General features: G+C 37.2%; 1 protein-coding gene across 16 annotated transcripts in view; it reads left to right on the top strand.

The window, feature by feature from the left end:
- The window catches only part of DGLUCY (D-glutamate cyclase), a 48,957-nt gene that overhangs the window by 20,443 nt on the left and 14,286 nt on the right, over nt 1–14,228 (top strand). For 14 of the 16 annotated variants that reach the window (XR_005601961.1, XM_039552299.1, XM_039552303.1 and 11 more), the window contains 7 exons: nt 2,374–2,485; nt 5,235–5,388; nt 6,053–6,251; nt 7,861–8,011; nt 9,434–9,556; nt 11,764–11,955; nt 13,946–14,206. Coding sequence is in view for 15 of the 16 variants with exons in the window: in XM_039552299.1 (XP_039408233.1) it covers nt 2,383–2,485; nt 5,235–5,388; nt 6,053–6,251; nt 7,861–8,011; nt 9,434–9,556; nt 11,764–11,955; nt 13,946–14,206 (1,183 nt within the window). In the remaining variant the exon portion in view is untranslated. Of the gene's footprint in view, nt 1–2,373; nt 2,486–5,234; nt 5,389–6,052; nt 6,252–7,860; nt 8,012–9,433; nt 9,557–11,763; nt 11,956–13,945; nt 14,207–14,228 lie in introns of those variants that run through there. The other 2 variants (XM_039552301.1, XM_010394192.2) reach the window with 2 other exon arrangements.

Raw genomic sequence — 14,228 nt, 5'->3', positions numbered from 1 at the left:
ACTGCATTTCCAGCCATTCATGGGCAAGTCATATAGCAAAAGCTGGGTGTTACTGTGAGCATCTCACTGTTTTTATTGTATATCCAAATTTAGTAATTAATCAACAAAAATAATAGCATCATCTATTACTGATATTGTCCAGCAAATACAGTGATCTGAAGTTATAACTCAGAATGTTAATCCTCTTGAATTTTCCCTGTTATTATATAAAATCACCACAGGAAGGTGAGTTTTGTCTCATTGCTCTTATACAAAGTTTAAGTTATTCACTTTCTAACCAGACATCAACACTATATGTTTATTCACAAGTAGGAGCAACAGGCCCAGGTGCTTCTGTATGGTATCTACAGCTGACATTTCAGCATTACTGGTATTCATAGTCCTGTAGCTTGTTAGCCACTTGCTGTCATATGAACCAAAAACTTTTAGGGGCCTAAATGTTTGCTGTTAAAACCTCATAGGTACTTTCATTTCTGCTGCTGGGCACACACTTTATGAGAGGACAGTCAGGCTTTCCCAACATCAGAACAGGGTATTTGTGACAAAATACTGAGTTAAAGACAGCTTTTGTTCCAAACTAGTTTTCTGAACTCAGACTGTCTTTCAAGTCCAAGTAAACTAGGAGTTCATCAGTAGCAGGCCATCAATCCTACAGACGATTTAGATGGTTTTAAAGATGCTCAGAAATAAAGAAAAATTATCTGAAAGAATCTAATGAACACATCTGGAATGTTTTATTAGGATCATTGTATTTAGTTTGAAATCTCTTGAATGAATCATTCCAGAATGGTGTTAGAAATTCTCTTTACTCTAAGAATAGTGTATCTTAAATTTATACTTACAGGCCTGAATTAGTGCTCAGCGACATCTCTATATCCAACTTCTTGTTATCTTTAAAGTGTGTGTTTGGAATTGTTCATGATTTTGTAATGAAGACTATTTTTGTACAGCCTGCAGAGTGATAATGTAAAAGCAGCAAAAAAGAGCTAGAAAGTAGTTAGTTGGAGTTCAGAAAAAGGACCTTTTTTTGGCTGACACTGTTGTATAAAGATGTCAGAATTAAGATAGATGCAAAGTTTACTCTAAATGTCAGTGCATCTAACTTAACCTTTCGAAACTCTGCAAACTCTGGGAAACATATTGGACAGACTAAGATAAAAGTATGATTTTAGTCAAAACTTGCTCTTCGAGTTAATTGTGGAATACTTGCTCAGAGGTATAAATTTTCACACTATTCCACTCCAGTCTCCAGTTGTGAGAGTGTACTCACAAACTTTGTACTATCATAGTTATAGCACAAAAACTATGGACCTTTAACAGAAAAGTTAACTTTTGCTAGAAGGTTGTAACATCTCATTATACATTAATTTAGTAGCATCTTTTAAAAAGAGCAGCACAGCTTCCCTCATATTTATTACTTCATATGAATGACATCAAGAATGGCTTCTTCTGAATTAAAGAAAAACTTGGAGGTTGGTAATTTGATTACCCAGAGGATAGTTCAGTTTCTTTACCTAAAAAAGAGCAAGGTTAAAATCATATGCAGCCAGGTTATTATTTTAGTCTGGCTTAACTCTTACTTTTTCCTGATAGTGATATAATAAACCCTTTTTAGTTATTAGTAGTTCAGGTTGAGAGAAAAACTATGTGTGAACTTTGTCTGGATTGCAGAAAAATGACATTTTAAATCTTCAAAAGAAGTAAAAAGAGACAGATATTGATTGTAATTAGGAAACTTATTTCTGTACCTACTGCAGATTGTATGACAAGTGACTTAAACATCTCTGTTTGCTTTCCCAGTGGAAGAATAGCCACAGGAGTATTCACTTCTGCATAATTAGTATTTGAAAACCATAATACATGTGAAATGTATTACAGTGACATTTTCTGAATATAGTTCTCTCTTTACCACAAGGTTGCCTTGCTAAGTGTCTAAAAGTATTTTGATCAGAAAAGTAATATTACATATTATAGCTTGGTAGGTTAATCCATTTGTGCTTTTGCAATTTTAAAGTTACAATGACTTCTGGAAAATGGAATATTCTAGAAAATTAATATATATCAGGGAGGAAAGAAATGTTTCTTACATTATAGGGCAGCAAAATTTTGCATTTTATCCCAAAGGGTAAAGTGCATGTCTCCAGCTAATCTATTGAAAGATTCGGTTTGCATATAGTTATAGAATGTCAGTGAAATAACCCTTTGACTTTGATCTCCCTTTTGAGTTACAGCTTAGAATTTCCCAGTGATAATAACTTTGGTGGAACACAAGGAGGAAACATAAGCTAAGTTCTCCAGAAAATCAGAATTTAAAATGTGAAAAAAAAAGAAAAAGTGCTTTGTGTTTGAATTTATAATTATCTTTCTGTTAAGGATGAAGAGATGCTTTTGACAGGAGGCTTGAAATCTCTCCTTCCCCATGTGCTAAGAAGAATAATTCGATGCAACAGACTGACTATTAGTAACACTTCTGGAATGGCGGAAGGTAAGTAAGCCTAACAGCTCTCTGTGCAAAGTGATTCCATTTTAGATTCATAACTATGTGGTTTTTTGTTTGTGAAGCATTGAAGAAATATCAAAAGCACTAAAGTAAAACAGAAGAATATGTTATGTTCTTGGGAGTTTTTGAAACCACCTTGTAAGCACCCAACTGTTTTTTAAATCATAAAGATATAGCAGAGAAAATGCACCATCCTACCTGAGTAATGTACATGGACTTTGCTTTCAATGTTAGCAGTGCATCCCTCTGCTTCCTATTGTCACTGAGAAATGATGGATGCAGAAAATATTTGAAAAATCTTTAAGCAAATCTGGCTTTGCTTGCATGTTATTATCGCATTTGTAAGATGACCTGCTATGTTCTTCACAGAGACCTTGCTTAACTTAGCACATCAAATATGCTTTGGGGAAGAATTAGAGATATATAGTTACAGAAGCGGTTTTCTGCTTCATTTGTTGCATAAAGGGAAGATTTCTGGCTCAGCTATACTGGGAATTATAAGGGGGGAGGGAAAAATTAGTTTTATACTCAGATAACTGAATGCATTCTGGAAGATTAATTTCTGTCTTGCCTGTCATAGCTGGACTTCTACAGAAGCAGAGAAACCTGTCGTTGTTCTGATCAACTTCAAAAAGTAATAGAAACAAAAATACCATGGCAAATAGCTGATCAACAAAGCTGTGTGCACAGTAGTAGCACTACGATAAAAAATGTTAAAGGTCATTTTGTAGAACCATAGTGAGTCTTGAAATTGTGGTTTTCTTTTCTATCAGTTCCTAAATTGAAAATACTAATGGAAGACATTTTATAATGTTAATAATATGCAGTTTGCCCCAACTGAATTTTTTAATGAATTTGTTGCTGCAGTAGTTTCAAATGTATTAGTTCTAACATTTTTAGAAGTATTATTGACATACAAAACAAGTTCATGAACAGCTTCATTATACAAAAAGAACCATTGTAACCAACTGTCTTATGTTGTTGTTATCCAATTCTTTCTTACTGTCCTCATTGTCATTCACCAAAGAAATTAAAAGCTCTTTCTAAACTTCTCTGAACTGGGACATGAGTGTGTTGAATTAATGCCTGGGTTGGTCAGCACATCCAGCCCCACTACCATTGCTTGTGAATACATTCATAATAATGATTCCATAATGCAAGTGAATACATCAGGAGGTATGGATTTCATTTGTACAAAAAGTAAGGATAGCTATCAGGAGGATATTTGCCTGCAGATTCAGTCTGTCATCTGTAACTAGTATGTGAAAATTGGTGTTGTCAATTGAATGCCCTGACTAAACCCATAATTTTAAGAAGTCATTAATATAACCAGCAAAGCAGCAAGTGCCTGTGGATTTCTCATGGATGGCAGGGAATGAAGTTGAGGGGTAACTGAATATAGCGTTTTATTCAGTGCTAAATGTAGTATGTTTATTCAGCAAAAATATTTGTCTGTATTTAGCAAGAATCTCTTTCTGTATTTAGTAACTTTTGCTAGTAATAAAATGAATTTTTGTGCTGACTGCTCCCAAGAGAGCAGTTTGTGGACAAATTCAGTATGCAAATACATGCTTACCTCTGCCTTTGCTTTGCATTTTTCCATCAGGAATAGAATTCTATCTTTGGATTTCTTTGTTAGCTTTGGTCAAGAGTAAGATTTGGCTCAGTTTCTACAGCCTTTGAAGGAAGCTTATTGATTTCAACTAAATTATTGCCTCTTTGATGACAGACTACTGCAGTATTTAAGAAAGTGAGTGCTTCTGTGTAGCCTCCTACTCGCCTGCCTGATATCAGACAGTAATAACTCTTCAAGAGAGTATCAGTACAGAATTTAAGGACTGTTAATTGCTGGGTTTATACACCCCAGACCAGTTGTACTCCAAATTTCCCCTCCTTATTTGAACAGCTGATATTTCCACGCAGGAAAATTTAAATGGCATTGGTATTAACTACTACTGTTAAGAAAATAAATGCTAAATAAATGAATGGGACCTTTCTTCAGTGGTACTCATTCCAAAAATATCAATGTCTTTAGAAGCTATTTCATGGTAGTAGTCAACAACCTTTTAAATCAAAGCTGTTTCCAAGTGAAGAAAGTGTAGCAGTTCTGTGTATTTTAGGTGGTTTTTTTAAAATTGTGTAGCAGTTCTGTGTATTTTAGGTGGTTTTTTTTAAATTAGAAATAGTGGAAATTACTGAGATTCAGTGAACAGTCAAGAGTTTATTCCTGACCTGTAATCGTATCTGTTTAATTGCAGCCCACATTAAAATTCCCTAGCCAAGAAATTTTAAAGAATGTTCTACGAACAACAAGATACCAGGAATTTATATCTTGGTGTTGTGAAAAATAAATGTGAAAGTGTGGTATGCGATAGCCTTTCTTTGGCTCTGGGTTAACATTTGCAAATAAAGTATTTTCCTACAGAACAGTAATTTCCCAGGTTAGACAAGAAATTATGTTTATATATAAATTCACAGAAATGTTTAATAATTATGGTGTCTTCATATTCTGCTACTACCCATGTCTGCCAACTGTTTTAGCCATGAATGACTTCACAGGTAGAGTGGGCCCAGCTATGATTTTTAAGACACTTCAGGAGGTTTAATCTAATTACAGAGTTCTGAATCAAAAATTTCCTTTGGACCATCCAAAGAAATTTATACAGAAAAGTTACTGTTTCACAAACAAAAAGCTGAATTAATAACCAGTCATTACTACCTTCCACAATTTAAGGCTATAAACAGGCCAATGTTGTGATTTTGCACAAGTCCCTGGCTGATGACTTTGAGAAATTCTGCTATGCAAACGATGGACCCTTGCCACTGCTGCACAGAAGTCAACCAGGTGATTGGAAATGTCCTTCCCTGAGTAATGATTCTGATATCAGGTAACTACAGACCATTTCTGCTGGTCAATATTCTGCAGTGAATGCTGGTGGTGATTAGGAGGGTGTCAGGAAACAGCCTGATTACACTGTTGAACATTTTGAACAAGGTTCTTTTCTTGGAATTATACCTCTGTGTGAAAACCATGTATATAGCAGCCTGATCATCTTGTTCTTGAGAAACATGTTATGATAATTGTCACTATTACAAGTATTTCTCTAATCCAAAGGCAAAATCTTGTGTAATTTTAAAATATTTTGCAGTCTGAGCCTGCAGAATTCAGTATTAGTGTTTTATATTTCTTTTCTTTACTAGAAACATGGCCATGATGTCTGCATGATACTTGCAGAGTCTCTGAAATTTGAAAGATGTACTCCTGTAGTAAACACTAAAAACGTGGCTTAAACCGGCTTCCGATTTTTTGAAAGCCAGAGGCTAGATACACATAAGGGGCCTTTACCTATAAAACTGAAAAAATGCTGTGTTGGCCAGCTTGGTTTTGTGCAGAATAAGGTGTTCTGGGGGTTTTGCCTGTGTTTGTTTTGTTATTACTCAGAAAAAAAATGGCTGTATCTTGTGGTTTCACACTGGGTTTATGTCAATTCAACCAATGCACCTTGTTTTCAAAAAATGTGATAAAGCTGTGATAACTTCTTATTTCACTAGAACTGACTGCCTACAGTACAGAAAATATGAGCATGGAGCTTGTACTGGATCACTGAAAAGCCTTAAGGAGTATTCTGAACAACTCAAGGACATGGTGACTTTTTATTTAGGCTGCAGCTTCTCTTTTGAAAAAGCAGTCCAAAAAGCTGGCATTCCTATAAGAAACGTTGAGCAAAAATGTAATGTAAGCATGTACAAAGTAAGTATATGCACACACATAGTCTTTATTGTAATTTTGCCTGTGAGTTTTGCCTGTATTCACATTAGGTGCATATACCTATTGTTCAAATCAGAACTGTTTTTCTCTACCTACATAGTAACTTAAGGCATGTGCTAGTGCTGAGAGCATGAAAGTCCAGAGTAAAATATTCCCAGCCTCATTTCAGTGCAAGGCCAGTCTTCTTTTTTTATTCATTTTTCGTGACAAAGCTTTCCCCATTTCCTGTGGCAGCCATTTCATTTGGATTCTTTCTGGTTTGCCCTCTCAGTGTCACCCAGTGATCCATGCACTATTCTGACCATGCCTTTACGTGTGTCCTGCTCTCCATACCAGCTCCTGCTTGCAGTTGGAATATTCCTTTTATAAACCATGACCATAGCAGTTTCTTCTGCGTGACAGCCACATTTTGGATTTTTCCTGTGACAGTAGAGCCTTTAAACTGCACATTTGCTGCAAAACCAGGCCTCTGGGACAGAAGATGTTCCCAAAGACTTGGGGGTGTCTACCATAGCACTGAAAATTATGACTGAGCTCAGAAAGTTTATGGTGTAGATTTTAATGTTAACAGAAGTCTTAGTGTAATTCTGGCTCCAGTAAGCAAACCCCTTAATACTAAGAACATTAAAGTACCTATCTGCATACCTTTTTCCTTTAGTTCAGATGTTGTGCTACTAGAGGAAGGCTATTGTTGTTTTCAGTGTTACTCTTACACAATCTGTGCTATGCTCCTGGTCAAAATACAAAACGTATCTCATATGTGAGTCCTTCTACCAAGGCTAAAGAAAAAGTAGAACTATGTATCTGCCTCTAGCATTTCAGAATTAGGAAAAATTCTATAGTTTATAGCACATTAATGCTGTGAAGAACTGCACAGTTTGTTTCTTCAGTGACGGGCGTGATTATTATTATTATCATTATAAAGGCTTTAAATGAACATTTTCTAGACAGCTCTAGCTCTCTGTGTGTCTTGTTTATGTTCAACTGTAACTCAGATACCAGACTTTTTTTTTATAAAAAGCTGACCTGCTAAATAGAAATTTCTAAATAGAAAAGGTGCTTCAGCCTCCCAGTTGGTGAGGATTATGAATTCCAGAGCCTTTGTAGAGGCATGAAAAATTTTGTTTGTATGGAACTGGCATGCTGCTTCTGTGCAAGTGGGTACTGCCATCAGCAGCGGCTCACCCAGGCGTGTTGCAGGGCACTGTGTTCAAGTACAGAGGGTAGATTCAGTCCAAGAAGATTTGCAGCTGTGCAATAATCTTCCATTAGCTTTTTCACTTTCTGTAGAGGGAACACACCATTGTTTTCTGATAATATTCAACATATACTGAGCTCACCTTGTTGGGTGCACAGAAACAAGAAATGCATGATGTTGAAAATTTTAGTGATCTATATGATGAAGCTAAATGATGGACTCTTAAAGGAAAAAATACGGGATCCTAAGAATTTTTTTCAAAAGGATTCAAAATGAATGTTAGAATGCCTTTCTAAACTCAAGTACAGCACAAAGATTTAAATTCATTTATTCTAATATTTTAGAAGTAGTATTCCATATTCCTGCTAACACTGGATTCTTTTGAACTGCCAGACATCTGTGCCTTGCTACAGCGTTTCTATGTTTCACTGCAACTTAGTAGTCACAATGAGACCTATTCCTGAAAGCAAGTTGGAAGCAGCTGTGCTAGCAACGTGTGAATTAAAAGAAGCCCATGGAGCACCAATTCACATAGGTGACCCTGGTCAGTGCTTTTCATTTTTCACTCTTCATACACCTGACTATGGATAAAAGTGAAGGGGGAAAGCATGGGAAGTGGTAGGACTGAAATACCTGTACCACTAAATCTATTATGTTTTAATCCTTTCTGATGGTCACAAACCTGAATATAAAAGGAAAAAGAAAGAAGGAAAAAAAAAAAAGAAAAAACAAGGTGTTGAGTAAGCTGAACACACGGATTTCTTAGATAAAAGATAGTTGTTGGACGTAGGTAAGTTATATGTCGGGGTGGTTTTGGTAAAAAAGTGTAATCACATTTTTCTGAAATGTATGCAGTTTCATTTATATGTGAATACTTTCTTGCTGTCAGAGATTCCAGTGACAGGGTGGCAATGACTGACAGCATGGGGAAAAGTATGTGTGGATGCGTTGTGTCTTAGTGGTTGAATGTGAAAGTAAATACTGCATTATTTTTAAAAATACTGAGATGGCATACAATGAGCATAACACTTAAGACAGAATGAATAGAACTATGACAAGATTTTTTAAAAAATCTAGTTTGAACAAAACTGGAAAAAAAATAAGACAGGAGGCTGTGTGGATAAGAGCAAAACCAAACAAACACCTGTAATATGAAGATATATAGGAATAATTCCCCCCTGCTGTCAGAAGTTTGGTAGTCATGGGCTGCATACGTGGAAAGGGCATGGAAGGAGATGTCTTTGGTTAACACAACACTCCAGTAATGTATTTGAGTAACATATCTGAGTACTTAAGTCTGAGGAACTAGTAATAAGTCATTACTAAAGAGTAAATTATTATATATACAAATTACATAAATTAATTCCAGAAAAGATAGTGGTACATTTAAACACCTGAAGAATTTAAAACCAAGGGAGGATAGTGAGTGCTTAGAATGACCCAGATTATTACAAGTAGGTGTTAGAATAAAATAAAAGACAATTTAGTGAAAGGCAGCTAAGAGTGAGATGTATTTATCTAAGGCAGAGAGGAAAAGAGAGATTGATCATTTTTCTAGCTAAAGAATGTAGGAAGTTAAAGCAGTAGAAAATGTGTTCTAGAAAGAACTCATTTTGCATTGCAATCATTCATTCTTGTTTGCCAGTGCTACGAATATAATTCTTCTGTTTATCCAGAGGATTTATATTATCTTGGAAGCTCAGCATAAATGTCTAGCTTGTATTTTGTTGCAGAAATAAGGTAAATACATTTTTATTGGTGTTGTCAAGTACAAAAAGGGAAATCAAGTCAGCTCAGGCTCTGAGAATATGCTCTCAAAGGCAAACTAAATGTTCCACTTTAGGCAGACTTGACACTCTTGCACTCAAGTCAGTGTCATTGAATGATGTTTGGGGTCCACCCCCCAGCTTTGCAGTATTACTGCTTAATTAGAATCACTCATGATTTAATTTTTGATCAATTCCAGGTCTGCTGGGAGTACAAGATCTTTCTAAACCAGATTATGGAGATCCAGTTCACCTTCACCCTGGTGATATTCCAGTGTTTTGGGCCTGTGGAGTAACAGGAGTAGAAGCAATTATCAACTGCAGTATGTGCTGCTTGGAGACTTTTTTAAAATTATCTTTCAGTCTCTTTTCTCTCTCTCTTTTTTATTTTGCTTTTTTAAAAGCAGACTGGATGAGTTGGCCGATTAGCAGGCTTGATTTTAGGGTAAGATAAAAAACACCCCAACCAAACAACAAAAAAGACTTTGGCAGGACAGTTTTTGTTGTGAAATACAGCTCTACTTTAAAGAAAATTCCTGCTGAAATTTCACCACTTTTGAGTGAGTATTTTAAAGGTTTAAATCTACAGCTCTGGCAACATCAAAACATCTTTTTAAGCATTGTAAAAAACAAGAGGTTTAAAGGCATTCATTTTTAAGCTTCTTTCTTTTGAAATAGTATTTTGTACTACATTAAAGCAATAGCAAAGGAAAAAGAAAAAAAAAAGAGAAAAAAATAAAGAGAAGCCAAAAATCATTCCAAAATGTTGTCAAGAGCTAGCAAATTGATTGACATGGAAAAGAGTTCTTAAGTATCTCATGGAGAATGTTGAGCTTTTAGTTTTTTCCAAAATTAAGTAAATGTGACACACTTTACATAAACGAAACTTTCTCCTCTGCACAGAGTGTTTCTGCACTGTGTGCAGTGATTTATGGAGGCATGAGCACAAAGAGCAAGAAAATGCAACAAAACCATAGTAACAGTATTATATACTTCTCTAAGTCACTAGAGTGGAATGAAATACTGTATTTTCATTCTTACTGAAAAAGAAGCTTAACAATCGTAGGCAGTATAATTGGGAGAGCCTTGGGAGGCCATCTGCTTTGTCCTTCTCTCCTTGCAGGATCTTCATGGTTTCTTACAGATGTTTGTCTGAACTTCTCTCAACACCTGCTCTAAATATGTTCAGCTTTAAGAGAAGAGACTTCTTTTTCTTTCTTACATACAATCTCTTTTCTCCAGTCCCAAATCCGTGCTGAAAATCCTGCTCTTTCCTGTATTCTTCAGCAAACCTATTTATCTTCCTCATGCATCCTTGTTGTAAGGAAAAGAGAGAAAAAAATTGCAAATGTCTCTCCAATCTGTTGCCCAAAGTGACTGTCTATCCTGCCCTTGCCTGGAACTGACTTTCACTCATGTTTATTTCTCCATTTTCTATATTATAACCAGTTGTCATTAGTGCCTTCCAGGAAATTTTTGACAGTTTTTATTTTGCTGTGCTACTTTCTCAGCTAGGTAGTTAAAAGTCTGCCATACCGTCAGTACCCATACTTTACATGAATCTGCTAGCTTGTCACAAAAAATTGTCTGCTCACAGGGTTCAATGAGGTCTAGTAAACCTTAACAACCATGTTCCCCAGGTGCTTTAAATTGCTAGCCATAGAGTCCCAACAGATCCAGCTCAAACCAAGCACATATATACTTAGTAAAGAAATATCTTTATTTTCACCCTCCCAATCAAGTGAAGATTTGCTTGTTTAAGTATACCAGTTGAGATTTGCCTAACAATGTACCAATTTTGCCAAATCAAGTATTACCTAGATCCAGACTTCTGGAATCAGTATAAAGACAGGAAATATTTTCAGCTTAGGGAGCTACTATGCTGTCAGGTATAAAGTAGCTTATTTTTCTCCGGGGTTTTAGAGGCTACTCGTATTTCCTTTGCTAAGGCTTACTGGTCCCCTTTTGTCATGACTCTTTGCCACTTTACAGTGGTTGTGGTTTAGGGGAGAAAATTGGAAGGGTAAAAGCTGGAAAATGCATGGGTTGAGATAAAGACAGTTTCCTAGGGAAAGCAAAAGCCATGCATTCAAAGAGAGCAAAACAGGGAATTAATTCACTGCTTCCCATGGGCAGGCAGGTGTTCAGCCATCTCCAGGGCAGCAGGGCCCTGTCACATGTAATGGTGACTTGGGAAGATAAACGCCATCATGACAGACCTTTTGGGAGGGCACCAGAGTTCTGTTCTTAGGTTGCCTCAAGTTTAGACCAAAGAGAACATTGTGGAAAAAACTCAACTACCCATGTGAGCTTTTTAAAAGTGAAAACATTTTCAGATGTACAGGCATATATTTCTTTCTCAAAGTGTATTAATTACTGCAGTGTAAATTTAAAATATAACCTATTTTTATAAGTGTCATCAGGCAGGGACTCTGTTGTTATATGAAGTAGCTTTTCAAAATTTTATCATCCTGATAATTCATTATGTTGCAATAATAACATTTAACTGAAGTTTTTTCATTCATTTTAGGTGCTCCATTAGCTTTTACTCACTCTCCTGGCTGCATGTTCATTACCGACCTGAAGAATGACAATGTCAGATCCTTAGGAGGAGTCCCACAGGTCCACTGCATCTCTCAAGATCCTCTGCATTTCAGTATTGTGTCAGCAGAAGCAGCACAGAAGATAAAGACTCTGGAGACTCTAATTGGAATAGATCCAGGTATAAACAAAAACTGTCTCCCTTTAATGCATTCGTTGTGGGGTAGATACCACCTAACCTGCCTTTTTACATATTTAAAATTCAAGAACACAGTAAGAATCTAAAGGTGGTTTTACGAATTCTTTGTGGAATGCAGTGAGTTTATATAACTAGGTCTTATATTTTCTGTTAGTGTAGTTAATATCAGAGTCTGGCCAAAACCATTCATCTGATCTTGATGACTATATGCTCTCAAACATCACAGGAGCACTGATGTTTACAGCAGACTGGAGAGTCCCCAGGGAATAAGAACTGTTACAGAATAAAACTGAAATTGGTATGTAAAGTACAGGGTACCTCAGCTTGCTGGTAACAGCTACATGGGTGTTCACTGTAGAGTAAATAGCACATTTCTTTACATATATTCATGACTACTGTGCTCTTACTAGAAAATTCTAGTAGTTGCATGTGTTTTTCAAACACTGCTCTCTGATGGGTGGAATTATCTTAATTTCTGCTGACATATCTATCAGTGACCATGTCACCACAGAAGGTAGTGGCTGGTTGTGTAGGTAGGGCTGCCTGTGTGTACAAGGAAGAGAGGGAAGCAAAGGCAAACTGAGTAGTGCAACCATTCCTAAAATACACACTGAGTTAGTCCCCTCTGGCTACTGTAAAGTCTGAGCTCAGTGTGCCATAAATTTTCTGAAATCCTCTGTAGGCAGTAGTGGAAAACAGCTTACGCCCAGCACTCCCAAGCTCCGGGTTTGGGCTGTGTGCATACATTTGGGTCTGTTTATTTTTGCTCACAAGGCCTCTCCTTTCCCACTCTCTGGAGTTGGCTTGGCACAGTGCCACGCTCTGCAGAAATACGGGACCTAACTTAAGAGTTAGCTCATTTTATTGCTAAAGGAGAGTACAGTACTTTGTCTCAGTCAGTATACCCCTCTTCTCAGAGACTTATATTCTGCTTATGCTAAGTTTTGTTCTGAACTTTTTTATCTATCCATTATCTGTGTATTGCCTGTGTGTTATTTAGGAGGAACAGAGGGATAAATGCCAAAGGGGAAACTGAGGACAAAAAGAGGAAAATGTGGGGATGAGGGGAGCGAGAAGGATGAAGATGTGAGGAGATTGGAAAACAACAGTGAAGACTTATCTCTATGAGCCCATCATGCTGGTATTCATGGTTTTCTTGAGTGCTAGCAAATCGAAAGAACTGAGCTGTGAACTTTTTTCCAAGTGACAGGGAAGGGACATGGGATAGGAAGTGTTTGAGCAATGAAAGCCATACACAGAAAACAGTGTTGCCTATTTAGGGACTGACCCATGAGAAGAGACTTCTGTTAATATTCACCTGTTTCTCAAGGTCTGATAACATGGTTCTCTACTACATGAAGTGTTACAAGAACTTCTAGTAGTCACCTGGATACCACTGTATTCATTGAGTTTAAAAAGTCCCCAGGTAACTTACAATGTCTCTGAAGCCTCACTTCTGAGGTTAATCATTTCATTAAGTGACATTTATTTGGGAATTAGCTCTTCCTGAAGTGGATGGAGTTAAACAGAGACAAAGGAGCAGCTTACACATCTGAAGTCTGCATTATAACTAAGGTGTGGGATGCTTGAGTTGCAGTCTAGCTTCAGTAGCTAAACCTGGTCTAGCAAGACTGTCAAAGGAAAGCAGAGGGCTAAAGGAAAGGAAACAATATGCAATAAGCTCTCAGAAAAAGCTATTTGCACTCATACCTAGAAATGCTAGTTATAATAATTTTCAGAATTGGACATTCTTAACCTGGAAGAACAGCCCATTATCTTCATTACTCATATCCTACATCTTCTTAGGTTTCCTGAGGAAATTACCCCAATTCCTGCCTTGACCAGAAGTTTTTCCTCTCTTTTTTTTTAAACCCATTTTATGTCACTAAAGTATGTACTTTCACCCAGAGGGAACTTGGCCAGGAGAGTGATACCCAGAAGTGTACCGCTCTCTTTAAAACCACTTGTCTAGGAGAGCGGGGTGTGCTGCACCTGCGGCGCCGGGGTGAGCTGCTGCGGGCCTGCCTGGCGCTGTCCCACGCTGGCTCCGTGCTGATAACCACGGGATTTCCCACCCACTGCGCCCACGAGCCGCCCGAGGAGAACGACGGCCCCCCGGGAGCCCTTGCCATCGCAGCCATGCTGCAGGCCTTGGAGAAGCAGGTTGCCATAGTTACAGATCAGCGAGCCATGGATCTGAATAAAAAGATTATGGAAGAAGCTGTTCAACTAGGTAAGAGACACGGTTTTTTTCA

This window comes from Corvus cornix, chromosome 5, assembly GCF_000738735.6.
Source record: "Corvus cornix cornix isolate S_Up_H32 chromosome 5, ASM73873v5, whole genome shotgun sequence".
In the NCBI taxonomy this organism is placed as follows: domain Eukaryota; kingdom Metazoa; phylum Chordata; class Aves; order Passeriformes; family Corvidae; genus Corvus; species Corvus cornix.
The sequence above is the reverse complement of the archived record's forward strand: the minus strand, read 5'-3'. Positions and strand labels throughout refer to the sequence as shown.